The following is a 16,756-nucleotide window of genomic DNA, read 5'->3' on the forward strand; positions in this document are numbered from 1 at the left end:
TCATTTGCAGCCTCTCTCTCCTCAGTCTAATTTGTGTCTCTTTGGAGGCTGAACAAAAGAGAATGGATATTCTGAACCAGTGAAGCTGCTCTTATTGCCAGAATTAAAATACCGAAACAAAAGATTATAACCAGGCAGCTGCTCTTAGCGAGCGTGTCGTTGTCCCTGTTACAGTTCTCCTCAAGGGTTATTGATCCTTCAGCTCTCCCACTCTGAGTATCTTCGCTAACGTGTCTGGGACTGCTGCGTGTAAGTGCAGGTTGCAAAATCTCTCCGCGTTTGGGAACACCGTGACCTGTGAGGCTGGCCCAGGGGAAGGTGTGCGACAGCTTTGCCTCCCAGAGCCTGCCTCGGAGGCAAGGTGAGCACTGGGTAGTAGTGCAGCCAACTGCAAATGACTGAGGAGGTGCAAATTCAAGTGGAAAAAATGGTGATTAGGGCAGACAAATAACATGGATCTTTCCTTGGTCTGGCCAGCTGCTCTTTCTGTATGTCGGATGTCCCCTGGCCTGAGTCACATACAGAAGGGGAGAGCTGCCTGCAGAGCTCGGGGACAGGGGGCTGCTGGCTGGGACAGCGTTCCCCTGCCCCAGGATCTCTGCTGGTGCTGAGCCCCTCGTTCCAAGAGTTGCAAGAATTTTCAGAAGGTTCATGATACGAGTTCAGGCTGACATCTCTCAGAGGGCTGTTTTCTCTTTCACTGGATTTTGGTTTCATCTGTTGTTTGTTCATCCAAATCGGACTTTTCTGAGTATAAAAGTCTTTTACAAGAAGTCCCAGCACTGTCACATCCACTCTTAACACAGTTTCTGGGATCTTGTCTTACAAGCATTCAAACTACACCAGAAACCAAAAACAGAGATATTTTTGACCAGAAAATTGCCGTGACCTACTGATGATTAGAAGTTAATTGCCTAGCCCGGTGTTTTTACACAAAGTCAGTTTTAGTAAATAACTTAAATCATTATTGCTTCCCACACTGCCTAGACATGCTGTGACTTGTAATTCCGATAAGCACCTCTCCTGTCACCATGCCTCTTGAAAAGCAGCTCCCCGTTACATCTGATGGAGCAGCTGTGTGGCAATGCACTGGCAGTGCCCAAAGGGAGGTGGCAGGCTCAGGACCAGCTGTCTGCAAGAGGCTTCGGGCGTGCAGGTGCATAAGGGAGATGTGACAGATGGGTGGCCAGGTAGGAGGGGGTCACTCGGGGTGTCCCCAGGTTGCTGTGAGTGCAGCCTTTTGTCCCCTTTCTCAGGCCTCTCAGTCCTGGCCTTCTGTTGGGATCTGCTTGGGAAGGGCAAGGGCTGCGGGAGGCTCTGTGGGCTTCCCCTGCAGAACCTGGAACAGCTTATGTCAAACCTGGGGGTAAGGGGAAGTAGCAACAGGCAAAGAGGACTCCAGGCCTCCCTGTGCACTGCTAAAAGCTGTTTTCTGTCCCCATCCTTGTTTCCCACAAAGCAGAATTACAATCCCAAATGGATCTTTCAGACTACAGAGCTGGTCAGTGGAAAATGTGACGCTAAATAATCCACACTGACCCACTTCCAGCATATAATCATAATGATTACATGTCAAATCCTGTATGTTTTATTTTTTGAACCTGAGTGGGGTTTTTTTTGGCATCCATTGGCCAGCTGGGCAGTGCTCTGCTCTGGCCATGGGGCCATTGTGGGGCCAGGACCCCAGTGATGATATTCCCAATGCGCTGCATGTGACTGAGGGAAGTAGAGGCACAGTACCTTTAGTCATGGGATGGGTATAAAGAGGAGTTTGCTGGGACACTTTCAGAGCAAATGCTTAATGTTTTCACCAGGGACTTCTGAATGTGTTTAGTACTCACATAGATGAGGAAGGCATCCTGGAAAAAAAGTTCAGTCCAGCCATTGCTGGGGATTCAAAGAGGGAATGGGTAGGAATTTTGCAAGAAGAGAAGAGTAGCATTTAAGTCTGATAGGTCTGTAAAAATGAGTTTGTTTAAACTAAAAATCCAAAGGATAAAATCATCTCTGGTGGTGTGACAACAATGACCCTAACGGTGTTGGATCAAGTAGCTTAATGAACATGCAAAGTCCTTCTTTGATGTATAAGCCTTATTATTGAAGTCAAAATTATGTGAACACTGCAATAGACATTTCTTGTCATCTGCCCTTGCTGGGCTGTGCTGTCACCATGCCTGTACTTTGCCACACGTTGTCACGTGGTATTTGGGGATGGTGGCAGGAGGGACATCCCAGAGTGATCTTCCTGTGTGTTCAGAGCTAGACCTGACGTAGTAATATTCTGCCTTCTTTCTGATCAGTCCTTGGTTGTCATGGTGCAGAAATCTGGGGGTTTGCCATCAGTATTCTGCCAAGTGCTATCTACTGTGCTCACCAATAGCTTGTCCTGACCTCATTTGCTGACCCTTTCCCTTGTCCTCTTTCTCTTTACTCTGCAGGTTGGAGACTGGCCGCGAGCATGTCTTGCCCATTGACTATTACTTTCCACCTCAGAAGACTTGCCTGATCTGCGGCGATGAAGCATCGGGGTGCCACTACGGAGCCCTCACGTGCGGGAGCTGCAAGGTGTTCTTCAAACGGGCGGCTGAAGGTAACTCACAGGGAGAGGAGGGACAATCACTCCCACCTCCAGGTTCTGGGTTTCTCCACCAGAGTGCTTTAAGAGCCAAAGGCTCCTGAGTTTCTCTTACCAGCAGTGAAGTCATTAACACATGGGTGCTGGAAGCATTGGCAGCAGCCTTGCTTCATTTGGGGAATCTGCTAAGCAAGGGGACAGAGAGATGAACAGTGGTGACAAAATGTGGTAGATTTCTAAGATCTCTTAAATTTAGGAGGAACTTAAACATAAGGGAGAACATTCAAAGATAAATTGATTTCTTTGTTTGTAAACCCACTTCACAGTTTGCCAAAACACAATCCTTTTCAATTCTTGGTTATCACAGTGACCTGGTTAGACCTCACAGAAGTCAGTTCCTGCTTCTCCTTTCTTCTTGACCCTCAGGGTTGCTCTAAGGTCCCATCAGTGCTCCTGCGATCTCAGCCCCACAGGTCCATGTTTAGCGGATGCTTTTCCTCTCTTGCATCCCTTTCAGAGGGTCACTTACCTCAGTACCTGCAGAACAGCAGTCCTTCTTGTACAGCAGAGCCATCTGTCCATCAAGACCTGTGCTCTGACCTTGGTGTCTGTGATCCTTCTCCCCAGCCCTTGTAGAAGGAACTTTTCCTTCATGGCCAGCTCTGTTGGGCCAGGTTCTCCAGAGATAAGTGTGAACCCAGATGTCTGCTCTAGACATCAGGGTCTTTGCACTCTTTCCTTGGTAATTAGCACATAGAAGGACCTCATCCATCTGCTTCCCAGGGCTGGTGGGTCAGCAATGTCTGGTTTCTGACTGCAGTTAAGAGTCACGATTCCTTGGCAGCACAGTGAGGCTATTTACTGTGGAACTGTCCGGCTCAGAACGCCCCTGACTTGCTTTCTGGAGCGGTGAACCCAAGTCTCAGTTCCCCCTCACATCAGTGTCCACCACGCAGTGGCCGCACACCGCCGGGGTCTGCCTTGCAGGCTGCGGTCTCCTGGCAGAGGGCAGCAGCGTGGCTCCAGCTCCCGGCCAGCGCCGCGCATCGCTGCTTGTCTCTGCCTCGTCCTGGCGTGAACCTTCCCTCCCGCATCCTGTGTCACGGCCTGAGGAGAGCAGGGCCCAGGCGGGTGTATGCTCACCAGGCCATCTGAGCGCTGCTTCGAGATTGACTCCAGCATTATCCTGTACGTTTCTGGAGTCTCATTTTCCTTCTTCCGTCACTCATGACAGAAGTGACTCCTTTCAACTTGCCAGCACTAGTTCAGAGAAGAATCAGGGCTGTGCTACAGAGGACAATAACATCCTGTTGCTGTAATAGGACACTCAAATAATATTAATAAATAATGTTTGGCATCTTTTCCCAAGTAAATCATTTATAAGCCTGCTTCTGCTATACACCAATTCTGTGTAAGGCCAAATGAATTGGCTGTGCAGCCAGAGTAAATAACAGATGCTTGTTTAAGTCAGCAAGTTATTGTTGATTTATAGTAAGTGGAGTCTTGGCTGTCTGTCAGATAAATTGTTGGTGAAATAGTATGTCATCTAACGAGTGCCAGAGCATTCCTCTTACATCGGGGTGGACTCCATCGTGTGCAGTGGGAGTCCTGCAGATGAGGGATGTGAGTTGCCTGGTGTGGGGAGGAGGATGGAGAAAGAGGGAGAAAAAGAGCTGGCAGCCTGTGCTGTTTGCAGTGTTCTTAAGGCATACGTTGTGTTGTCGTTCCCTCTCTTGGTTGTGTTGCATTATGAATTTTAACAGTATTTACACCTCTTCCTACTTTCTAAGCTTCGAGGTGCTGCAGGGGGTTAGAAGTGTTTGGTTGCCTGGGATCTGGTAGCAGTTCTGCCAGATGTGATCCTGCCCGCAGCAGCCCTTTGCCTGTCCCTGGATGAGACTGTGCAGCAAATGTGCCCACAGTGAGGAGTGGGGAGGGAGCTGCCTCCTGCTGAAAATGCTCTCGGCAGCACTGTCTGGTTTTCCTTTGAGCAGATAAAAATGTAAATGAAATCTTTTGCAGTTCCAGATACCACTTCGTTGTGTTTCATGGGACAGGCTTTGTTTGACAGACCAATAGCGCCTGCATAGTTGAGAGCTGTTTGCTGGCTTTCCATCAGAAAGCTTCCTCCGCAGAGCATCCAGGTGCTGAAACATTTCCTCCTGGTCCGGTGCTGCGTCAGGCAGCGCTGCCTCTGCGTGTCTGTGAGCAGAGGTTTGCTGGTTTCAAACAGACTTCCTTCGGTTCCTTCCCAAAGGATTTTTATTTGCTTGTTTTTCTTTTGTATGCCTGGGAGATATTTCTGCATGGAATAAAATCGCAGTTCTGGGCATTTTTTTCTTGGTGATGGCAAAGGAGAGGTGCCCCCTTTGCAAACGGGAGGGCAGGCGGCTGGCACTGGTGGGACGTGGGCAGCGCAGGGGAAGCAAAGCTGTGGTCGTGGGTGCTGGCACCACACCTCCAGGCTTGGTCTGCAGGCAGCGGGGGGAAGCACGGCTGCAACCTCAGTAAATGGCAAGAGAGAAATTAGAAACCAGGTGGCTGGGAAAGAGGAAGGAGCTGGCGGCTTGAAAAGCCAGGAGGCTGTGGCTTCCAGCTCTTGTAGACAACAGGATTTAGTCCTTGGGGGGCTGCAGCTTTCCACCAAATCTGCAGGTTTGTTTCTGTTTGCTTGTCTTCCCTGCTTCCTTCGCTGTGTCCTTCATGCAATTTCCAAGTTCAGAAATAATTTAGGGGGGTGTTATGCAGAAATTGATGGGAGGCAGTTTCTCTGGATTTAACCTAGTGACGGGGTGGAAGCTGAAGCAGAACTTCTCACAGTTTTGTGTGCAGCAGTTTTCAGCAAGAAAATGTAATGTAAATGCATGTTGTGTATTGAATAATTAGATCTAGTGAGTGTGGGATTTCATCTTACGTTACCCTGAGGTACATGGATAGCATCTTTATTTTGTGGAATAAACAATAAATCAGACTTGTTTATACATATTGAATGTAACTGGTGATTTTCCAGCCAGACATTTCCTTCCTAAAGTTGAGGAGTAATTTTGAAAGCTGATATTTCAGTGTGTTCTTATGTTTTAAAGTCCATAAAACGTATCTTTGAAAACCTTAGGGCACTTTGGAGACATTTTACAACAGCAGATTGCAAAGCTTACCCAGTGAGAACAGACATCCTTCTTCTGCCTTTGTTTCCTCCCTGTTGCTGGTATCAGCGGCTTTGGAAAGGTCGGAGAAGCGTGTACTGTGAGCTGAAGAGCAGCACAGACAGATCACCTCAAAGGGAATGGGGAATAACTAGACATGTAGGTTTTTGTTTTATCATATTATTTGCTTTGTACGCTATTGTACTTATTTGGTAATAATTCTGGGATATTTAAAAAGGTTTTATAGATGTACACTGACTTAAAAATAATCAGAAAGGGATAAAAAATTAAAATGAAAAGTTTTAACATTAAGTCCTCTTCCATTTTGAAACATACGGAGGATTCATGTAGTGTTCAGTAGAGCAGATGACTCCTTCTTTGATAAAATGTTTGATAGATTTTTTTAATTTTTTATTTTCCTGCTCAAGTCCAACCAGTTCTTCCAGAATGATTCTGGAAGAGTTCATAGAAAAGACATGAATATTTTCCTGATCTGCTAAGGTCAGCTGTTTCATTGCCCAAGCTGCCCAGGTTAAACATAGGCAAGCTCTAAAACCCATCGTGCAGGTTCTCCAGCTCTGATGTGGACTTGTTCACTTGCAAGGCTGACAGCCTCATTTTTTTAATCAGAACTGGCATTCGTCTCTCCCTCTCTGCCACCCCACCTCGGTGTCCAGGTGCTGAGGAGCCCACAGGGGCTGGACTCACTGCGCCAGAGCGCTCTGCTGCACCTCTGCTGCTAGGGGCATTTCACAGCCTACGAAGGAGGACTTCTCTTCCTTCCTCCTTCTTCTACAAAACAAAGATTTGGCGAAGAAAAAGTACATCCACCCATACAGATTTTAATTTTCCCAATACAAGTAGGAAGGACTGCAAGTTGAAGTGAACTGCTTTCAAAGACCATTACTATGTTTTAAAATTCTTTCTTCTCCTTCTTCTGGCTGATCTGACAGCATAAAAAAGACCTGGCACAGGCAAAAGACTGAAGCCTTAAAAGTCAGTGGAAAGAGAAGAAGGTGGAATAAGCAGACCTTTGAAATCACAGGTGCTCCTGGCACAGGCTGCCTCCCGCTCTGTCTGCCAGGTCTATTGCTTTTCTCTCCCCTTGCCTTCTGCAGACAAGTTCACTTCGGCCCCGTGCCGTGGTGCTTCTTTGGGTGCCCAGGGCCACCAGCAGCAGCGCTGCTGCGTGTCACCATTTGGTTTTGTTGCCAGAGAGTCAAACAATTAAACATCATTTAATCCAACAAGAATCCAACATTTCTTGCTGGACTTAAGCATCTTTAAATATAACCTCTTAACCTCGCACAGTCCAACAGTTGTTTGATTTTAAAGATAGTCATTTAGCCTTGGCTGGCTCCAACCTTCTTGCTAGATCGTCTCCTCAGCTGCAGCCTGCACATATTAGTTTGCCAACACCTGAAACTTCCATGGTTGTCTCTGGCTAGCTAATGTTTTCTCTTCCAGACCACTGTTTTTGGTTCCCTGGAGAGCTTCCCTCTTGCTCTGCCAGCAGCCAGCCTCCCACGGAGAGCCAGCATGCCTTCCTGGCTACCCCAGGCTGCTAGAACTGCTGCCCTGAGGGAGAAGAGCTGGAGAGTCTGTGCTGAAGATTGCACTGTCACAATGGAGACAGACTGTTTTTGTTTTCTTCTTTCTTTTGGTAAATATAGGTGATTATTAAGAACACTACTTTGCAAAGATCACTTATTAATAGTGACTTATTATTAGTTCCTGAGAACTTAACAGCTGTGCCATGTTTGATTATTTCTAATGGCAGCATCAACTAGGGACTCCAGAGTGGTTCCCGTACCAAATCCGCCGGCTCAGCTTGTGCCGTGTTCCTGTTTGTGACAGCAGCTGGTAGCAGAGCTTTCACAGGAAAGCACCAGAAGCCCTGTAATTACATGATCCCCTGCAGGATTTGTATTCTCAGAAAGTTTGGCCTTTTCCCCAACTATTAGAATTTGGTTTATGCAACGAAATATGAGGACCTCTCATCCAAGAGGTATTTAATGGATTGCCACATTCACAATTGTAAATCTCAGTCCTTATGTTTGTACAGATTACTTTGCTTTCTGGAAGAAAAAGCTACGCTAGGCACAAAAATTCATGTGACAACAGGCTTTTAGCTAACTCGGACTGAGCAACACATCTTTATCCATAAATCTTAATTTTTAGTTGAGACTGGAGAATTGCTGTCCTTGTACTTCCTCTGCTTGTGACTTATTTGCAGTCTTAAGGGATGAGCACAGAAGAACTTGGTGATGGCAGGAGCATCTTTCTGCCTGGCATGAACTTGGAAAAGGAGCGAGCCAGATCTGCAAGGGAGGCAGTGGTACAGCAGGGCATTGTGGTGCAAGGCAGGGAACTACAGCTGGAGAGGGCTGATCTCGTGGGACCAGCTGGCCTTGGGTACCTGGGCTGATCTCATGGATTCTTGTGGCTGCTTGATGTAGCAGGAGAGTACTGAGCACCTTTATAACTTAATTTCTCACCTACATGTGTGCAAGCATATCTGGATCAGCAAGGAAGGGGAGCACTCTTCTTTAGGCATACACCTGAGGCACCGTCAGATCAGTAAGTATATCTGAGCCTGACAGGCTGCCAGCATCCCCCTTGTACGGAAAAGCTGCCTGATTGACTTTGCAAAGAACAGGGCTACTGGGTGTAATACGAGAGTATGGTTAAAGTTTAGAACTGTATATAAAGGTTTGCAAGGTGAGAGGGCCTGTGCTTTGCAGTCATACAACGTAGCGTCTCTGGTGTATTCTGGAAGGAGAAGGAGAAAAAAATCGTTCTAGTGTTAAACTCAATAAAACAAAAAGATAGTGCATTTATCTTAAATAAAGAACAGTTGATTGCAAACATTTCAGCTTGTTCTTAAATGAAGAATGTAAAAGATCCTAAAATTAAGAAAAAAAAGTCTTTGTATATGCAAAGCTACTTAAGGTAGCCGAAATCATGGTGTTCAATCCACTCTGTTGTTCATGGGGCTTTTATGGTACCTTCTTCATACATCTGTGCTGTGCTCAGGTTATACAGCGGCTCATCTCCGTGTCAAATATTGCACAGTCTCAGCTGGAGGAGAAGGGAGAGCAACGTGTACACAAGTGCAGACAGCAGAGGAGCCTGTGGTGTGGCCGTGTCTCCGTGCAGGCTGAGGGCGAGGAGCCTGCGTGCCGGGGCTTATCCCTGCGGTCCGGGAGGACAGGCAGAGCCTGCCCGGGGTTGGCTCGGGACACTGGGCTTCGCTGGGGCAGCGATACAGCCTGGAGGCTCCCGGGTCTCGGATTCACTTCACAAACTGTATCCTCTCTTGGTGTAAAAGTTATCAGGATTTTGCAGTAATGTAAAGGAAATCTTTATGTCCCTAGGAATTTGAACAAGATGAGTGAGCAGCTTATTCTCATACTGAGCAGAAGCGATTCATGAATAGTCTTTGCATTGCCATTTGTTTCCCTTTTTGTTAATGACTAACATCTTAAAATAAACAGTGCCAGGCTATGTAGGTACAATTAACAGAAAATTGGTCCCTGTCCCAAAGCGTGTATCTTGTGAACCAGGAAGTAAGCCCTCGCTATTTCAGCAAAATCACTGTACCGTGACCATTGGGCAAGTTACTGACGCACTTAAAAGCTCGCATGCATCTGAGCCTGTCGGCAGGTAGTAAAACCGTAGTAGAGATTCTTTTAGTGGGTGCGTGTTGGTTTCCTGTGATCTGGGAGCAGCGGCAGGCGCCAAGGACAGCAGATCTGTCTGCGTGAGGAGCAGTGCCGCTGCTGCAGGGCGCCTGGGAAGCAGCTGAAGTCTGGGAGGGCTGGAGCCCGATCCCGGGTCCTGCTCCAGTGCCTGGGGCCAGCAGGCAGGGCCCTGGCCACGACGCCCTGGCCACGACACCCTGCGGGTGGGTGCAGGAGGGCTGGGGCACGGTGGCTGCGATAGAGCAGTGCCTGACCCTGGGGCGTCCTTGTGGGGCGCAGGCTGTTTCTGTGCTGTGCTTCCTCGCCGCAGCCCTTAGCAGGAGAGGCTTGACCTTTTTAAAGATTTTGAGCTATTATCATTCCAAAAATGCTGTAGTTTAGACTAGGGAGGCGAGATAGGGAGGGAGCAGGAGCCGATGCATGGGCAGGGCAGGACGGCTGTGCGGATGCTCCCAGGGGCAGCCTGGCGCCCCTGGCCAGAGGCCGAGCTGGGGCTGTGAGCTGGGCTGGGGGCTCCCTGCAAGTCCCAGCCCTGGACATGTCACACATGTGGGAGTTTTGACAGGCGCTGGGGCATCCTAGTGTTAGACGTTGTCATGAGACAAGAATCCTTCAGTGAAACTGGGGGGGAAGAAGATAAAAATCAGCTTAAGACTCTCCATGCCAACGCCTCAGAAAGTAGAGCATCCATTCTTGTTTGATCTATGCGCATAAAGAGGTCAAGTGGGAAGAGGATGGCCTCAGCACCTGTTTCCCATAGCTCAAAAATAACTCCAAGTAACCCACTTTCAGCTGAAGTTGCGTATTACTCATCCTCCTCAATGAACTGCTGAAAGGGAGGATGGTGCTTGTGTTTTGTGGGATTCTGTGTAATCTCTGCTTCTGAGGCCTTTCTAAGTGTCCTTACCACTGATAATGAGCAAGTGGGGGGAATAAGGAGAGGCGCTGATGAGAATGGTATTGAAAGTGTTTAGCGAGGTGTCACATGCTGTAGGTAAAGCACACTCACCCCATTATGTCTGCAGTCTTAACAGCTAAGGCACCGGGGATGGTGTAATCAGGTTTTAATGGGGACAGTTCTCAGACGTTCACGTGCGGTATTGTTTCAGACCTTTGGCATAGCCCTAAGTGCACTCCAGTGAAAGGAGTTTGTTGTGACACCGAGCCTTATAATGACTTTTATGTAAGGCTGTGATTACAGGCCGCAGGTACAACCTTGCAGATGGAGGTCAGTAGTGCTAGCCAGAAGACACAGACAGGCAATGTCACAAGTCAGTGGGCAGGGAAGGAGTGGGGGGGACTGTCTGTGGGCTCCTCCATCACCATGAGTGCAGAAAACAAAGGGTTCTTTGGAATTCAGAGAGCAATGGTGAAGCAACAAGTGATGCCAACAAGTTTTATGACTGTTGTGTTAGAATAATAATGGTGAAACTCGATGTGGACTGCTTTCTCATTTAGTATAGTTTTGAAGAAAGGCGTACAGCTCTATTATGTACTGAGACTGTTTGAGTTTGGCATGGTATGAAGAACATCAGACAAATCTTGATTCAGTGAACGTGTTTAGACTTGATAAGAAAACAAATTATGAGTCAAGAAGGAAAGTTCTTTCTTGGCATGTGTAGCAAACGAGGCAGTAAAGAAAGTGAGATGAAATCTGGATCTCTAAAAGCTGCTCTCTAAGCAAATGGAAAGGTGAATCTAAGATACACTTAGGCTCACAGTAAGTAATTTCCTCTGAAGTCTCTGTGAGCACCCCTAACTGTGCTGCTGTACGAGATCTCACTAACCAGCAGGCAACAAGCCTGGTTAGTATTACTGAGTGGCACCAAAGAAATAATTCAGCCCCGAAAAGCACTGTGAAGGGAATCGTGGCTGTAGAGGGTAAGCCACTGTCTGGGAACTAGATTCTGCAGATTACAAAGATGTGCAACGCAGGAGTATCCAAGCAGCTCAGCGGGGTGAGCTGCAGTGTTTTGAAAGCTTTCTGGGGGAAAAACAGCTTTTGTTACAGCAAAGAGCCAAGCAATAGGTGAACAACATTCAAAAAATATAAGAATGAAGCTATCCATGCCTAGGTTTCTTGGTTATGCTTCATTACTTTTTAATTATTATTTATTGACTACCTCTACTGTGCTGCACAGTACAGAGCAATTTTTCTACTCTAAAAAACAGCCTCTGAAATGTGCACAGAAAGAGGTATGGTGACATCTCTCATACAAAGCTTGTATATCTGGCAATGAACTCCTTTTGCAGCAGCAGATGAACAACTGTGTTGTTTTTTTTTCCAAAGGATATCAACTTCCAACATAATTTTTTTGTGCTGGGGGCTGACCTGGGAAGTCAGCACTGATGTGGTTTGTTTCTTTTATTTTTTTTTCTTTTATTTTTTTCTTTCTCTCTCTCTCTTTTTTTTTTTTTTTTTTTTTTTTGTCTTCCTTGACCAAAAGGCAGTTCCAGCTGTCCAGAAGCTTGCTGCAGGCAGTACTTCATGCCTTCAGGGCAGCAAGCCTTTCTGCATGCAGTGAGCGGGGCAGGGGGCGCAGGGTGCGCTCACTGTCTGCTGGCCCCGAGCAACCCCAGCAGCCCAGGAGGAGCCACCTCCGAGTTACGTGTGCTGGCCTTCAGCCTCCACACTGGGGGATGCTGAACTGTGAAACAAGAAAGGTGATTTTTGGAAAAATATCCCCAAATTAAGGTGGAAACATGAACTGCAGCAGTGCTGTTGGCTGCAGTGGGAACCTGGTGGATGTTGAGTGATGCTGAGAAAACAAGAACCCATTTCTGCTTGTGAATCTGCTCTGATTGGTACCCCCCACGCATCACTATTTCCTCTGATGTTTCTAGGTAAGCAGAAATACCTGTGTGCCAGCCGGAATGACTGCACCATTGACAAATTCAGAAGGAAAAACTGCCCATCTTGCCGCCTGCGAAAATGCTACGAAGCAGGGATGACTCTCGGAGGTACTGTATGGATAACAGCTTCTGGTTTCTCACCACGTGTGTGGGGCATCCAGGCTAATCGTGCAGATCACTGATGTACTTGGCACATTAATAGTCAGTAAATGTGTGAAGAAATGAGGCTGATGGAACGTAATGAGATTCTGGAAACGTATGCAAACTTCTAATACCAAAATTGTGAATTTCATTGAACTTGTCTTTCCATTTCAGGAAGCATCCTTTTCCTTGATTTAAAACCTTGTTAATCTGAAAAAATGCATTGACAGCTGTGTAAACTGGATTCTCAGTTGTATCGAAGCCTCTTTGAACAGCTCACTCCCATTTTAAGATGATTTTTCAAAGGCAGAATTAGACAAAGGCACGTTTTTTTTCTTTATAAAAATATAGCCCCAGCATTCTTCTTCTCTACATAGGTGTTGCTTCTTTGTCACCAGTAAAAATCATTATTATAGTTTGTTCCAAAACATGTAGCTTTACCAAAAGCTACATGTTTTTGACACAAAGCCTACATCCAAAATCTGAGGCTTTCTGCTTGAAACCTAGAAGCTGCAATCTAGGTTGAGCCAAACTATTCTTGCGTTCATACAAGCAGGGCTATTTTGCAGCCTGAAATGTGCTAGACGTGCCTTTCTTCCTTTCTACCTCACAAGCAGACAGAATTTTAGCATACCATTATTTATGAGTACCACTGGATGGCTCATCTTTGAGTTCATTTGATGTGAGTGAGAAAGAAAATCCCCTGAAAAATGGGGCTGGTGGAGCTGACCTACCAATAAAAGGCCTCTGACAGCAGAGCTTGGGGGAGTCAGTCACTGCAGGGCTTGGGTTGGGAGGGACCTTGAAGATCAGCCAGTTCCACCCGCCTGCCATGGGCACGGCTTGTGCTATGGGATTAGGAACATGTGAGAGCCCCTGGCAGCATCATTCACGGCACGGAGAGCTGGGGAGCGCCTGGCTGGATAAGTCAGCTTTTTGGGTTAAATGCTTCCACAGCTGCTGGGGTGTGCAGTACCATGCGGAGCTGCTAGGCTGCTCTAATGTAATCTTGAAGAACGTGCTGCTGAACAGGCTGTGGTTTATTGCTCAGCAAGGAGCACTGATTCCAGTTTTATTTCTTCCCCAAGAGGGCTCTTACAGCTCCAGGTACCGACAAGTACTTACAGCCAGCAGAGCAGGAACCTGCCTGCTCTTACAGCAGCGGGCAATAAATCGGATCGAGCGATGGCAGCACAGCTCCTGGCAGGAGGGGCAGGTGCAGACGTGCAGCACTCTCATTCCCTCCTGCTCACAGGCACTAAAAGTGAATGCCAACATCTGGTGGGGTGGCTTTTCACTGCTGCTGCTTCTCCTGCACCCTCGCAGGCTGCTGCAGCGGCACAGCTGGATTTCAGAGCAGAGAAATCCCCCTTGAAGTCAGAGGGGATGTACATCAGTGCAGCCTTCCTCTGTGGGGCACACTGACAAGACGAATGCTAGGACTGAGAGCACCCCCCCCTCCTTCTTTTTTTTTTTTTTTTTTTCCTTAAGCTTTTCGGGTCGCTTTGACCTGTTCTGCCTGGTCTGTTTTACATTTGTTTTGAATGTTGGTTTAAAGGCGATTGTTAAAAACATGCATGCTATGAGTTTGTCCACAGTTATTTCTCCCACAGTAGATAGCCACAGCATTTGAAAACACTTCCAAGCTCCAAAGGGTTGGTTTTAACCGCCTGTTAATTACCAGTCACTCGTAGGGTATAATGGAGCTGACCATTACCAGCATCCCTGCGGCTCTGCCTGTTTTAATGGTAGGAGGAGGTTACGCTCAATGCCTAATTTAGGACTGTCTGCTTAGGCACAGAATGGCAATATTTTGAAGCACTTCATTATTGATTGAGATCACTCTGACCTGAAAACTGAAATCCATTAAACAGAATCTTCTCTCCCAATCAACTCTGTGAAGCCAAAGAGAGGGAAAAAGTTAAAAGTAAAAAAAAATAAAAAAGTGATAATGCCAGTTTCATTTGCTCGTTTCGACTGGTGCACTGCTCTCCGTCTCCCCCGTTACCTCTCCGTGCTGCAGTCCCAGACACCTGCGTGGTTTCGCGGCTTTGTTGCAGCCCAAACACCCAGTGCCCGTGCTGCTGCACACTCAGGCATCTGCACACCTCTATCCTGTTCCACCCCAGCCCCTGCTCACCCAGCCAGGACCACGTGCACAGAGCTGCAGAGCTCTGTTTTTAAGGCACCTCCTGTTCGTTTGCTGCCAGTGCATTTCAGCCTTGGTGTGCAAGGTCTCGCGGGCTGTTTCTGTTCTGAGAAGGGAGCGCGTCTGCCCTCGGCCGAGCTCACAGCAAGGCTCAGCAAGGCTGTTGGGCAGCGCAGCCAACACCTCTGCCTTTGGCCTCAGGACTGCACTTGGCGTTGTTCCTGTCTTGGGCAAAAACTCCCACACACGTAAAATTCAGTTCACTGATTGCAGGGCTAGAAGACTCTTGTAATTAATACCTCTCAATACCCTGTAAAACACGAGTCATGCCTGTATTTAGTTCTAATTCAGGTCAAGTTACTGCACTTAAAGTGCAGTTCATATCTTTTAAAAACATTAGATACAGATGTATTAATTCCCTGCAATGGAGATGCTGACACATTTTTTGCCAAGCTGTCACAATGGTTAATTACGTTTGCTGCTGTGATAGATGTTCCTTATTTTTCATCTTGTCTGTCCTTGATTTCCAGGAGCTGTATCTTTATTGCAAGTATGCTTGCATGAATAAAGAAACTACTTTTATTGAATTTCTGCTCCCTGCATTGAGTATTTGTTGGCTGTGATTTAATAACCCTTTAGTCTTCTTCATAGCCACCTAGATAATTTTTTTTTACTTCCTCACTCCTGAGAGTATTATCTAGTTTTTGTTATTTCTATGACTTCTGCAGTTTAGCAACACTTCCCCTGTATGGTGAACATCTGATCACAGTTTCCCAGTTTCAGCAGCATCAGTGCTTAAAAGCAGTGGCAAGATGCCCTTCGTGTCAACATTTTCCTCCTTTACTGGTGGGGGATCCCGTTATTCTGTAGCCACTGAACCATGCAGCCAGCTCAGACTTTTTCCCCCGAAGAAGGAAATACTGGTAACTTGACAGGATCTGGTTTTGGCAAGATATATATATTGACTGATGCCATTTTGCCCAAAGCTGACATCAGGCTGAAATACTCAGCCCCGAATTGATAAGATTTCTTTGTCTTGTCTTATGAAAAAGTGTTTCCTTCCAGTTCCTCAGAACTTCCCAGAGTCCCTTGTGAAGGATCAGTACTGGCAACTCAGAGATCCTTGGCCAATTCTTTGAAATTCCTGGATGAAAGTCGGCCAAGTTATGTTGCTTAAAATGTATTTACCTTCTATAATTGCTGTATAATGGACTCCCTGGTCATTTTTGCAATTATGAATATTTTATCGTGATATAATTACATCATCTAGGCTTTTTTTTTTTTTTTCCAAATATATAAAATTCATTCAAAGTGAAAAATTAAGCAGAATTTCAGATGCAATGCATGTGTGACTTACTGTGTGAATAACCTGCATGATGAGGCTTCCTGACTGTTATATGCCCTGGTAAGAGCAAAGCAGGTAAACTTTGTGCTTTCAGTCCTGTGCTGGGGTTCAACCCACCTTAGCGTAGAGACTTCTGCCTAGCTTGGCTCATCCTCGAATAAAAGTGTAACAGATGTTTTTAATGAGGAAATTAATTTTAAGTATCTGTTTCTGCCCAGCGTTATCCAGGGAGTCTAGCTAATGAGCACTGTAGATTTCTAAAATTAAGAGAGGTGAATCCCATATTAGATGTTTGTAATGCTTTCAGAATATTTCAGAAACATATTGAAAGAGACAGCTTTTCCCTCTATTCCTCTATTTCCTGTATTTTCCATTTTTATTTCTAGTAGCTACTGTGTAGTAGCTACCAGCAAAACAGGCTGTTGAACAGGTGAAACAAAATTAAGACAAAAGTGTGTGTATATATATATAAAAGCTGTGTGTGTTAGGAGGTTCAGATACCTGCCTGGATCCCAAGATTTTTAGATTAAAAGTAAGTGAGGATTCCAGTAAGACCATTTCAGGAGCTGAATTTCAGGGTACAATGAGTACAGCAGTTAAACAACCTAGAGAAATCCTACCATAAGCCATAGATTTTCCAATCTATATAAAGTTACTCTTTACCCCTGAAGCTTCTCCCCTTGTAACACTCTATCTAGAAGTATTTCAACGATCCATGGAAAAATTGCTCCTGAAATACACAAACATAAATTTCCTCTGATAAGAATAGTTATTATCCAACTTCAGTGCTATCTGATGGAAAGTGGTTTTGTTTACGACTGCAGTCTCAGAGCCAGCATGGTTATT

General features: G+C 46.2%; 1 protein-coding gene across 1 annotated transcript in view; it reads left to right on the plus strand.

Annotated features, from left to right (window-relative positions):
- Positions 1-16,756, plus strand: part of AR (androgen receptor) — a 60,407-nt gene that overhangs the window by 25,538 nt on the left and 18,113 nt on the right. The window contains exons 2-3 of the mRNA XM_084534240.1: positions 2,439-2,590; positions 12,267-12,383. Of these exons, the coding sequence (XP_084390366.1) occupies positions 2,439-2,590; positions 12,267-12,383 (269 nt within the window). The remainder of the gene's footprint in view (positions 1-2,438; positions 2,591-12,266; positions 12,384-16,756) is intronic.

This window comes from Aythya ferina, assembly GCF_964211825.1.
Source record: "Aythya ferina genome assembly, chromosome: 13".
Lineage (NCBI taxonomy): Eukaryota > Metazoa > Chordata > Aves > Anseriformes > Anatidae > Aythya > Aythya ferina.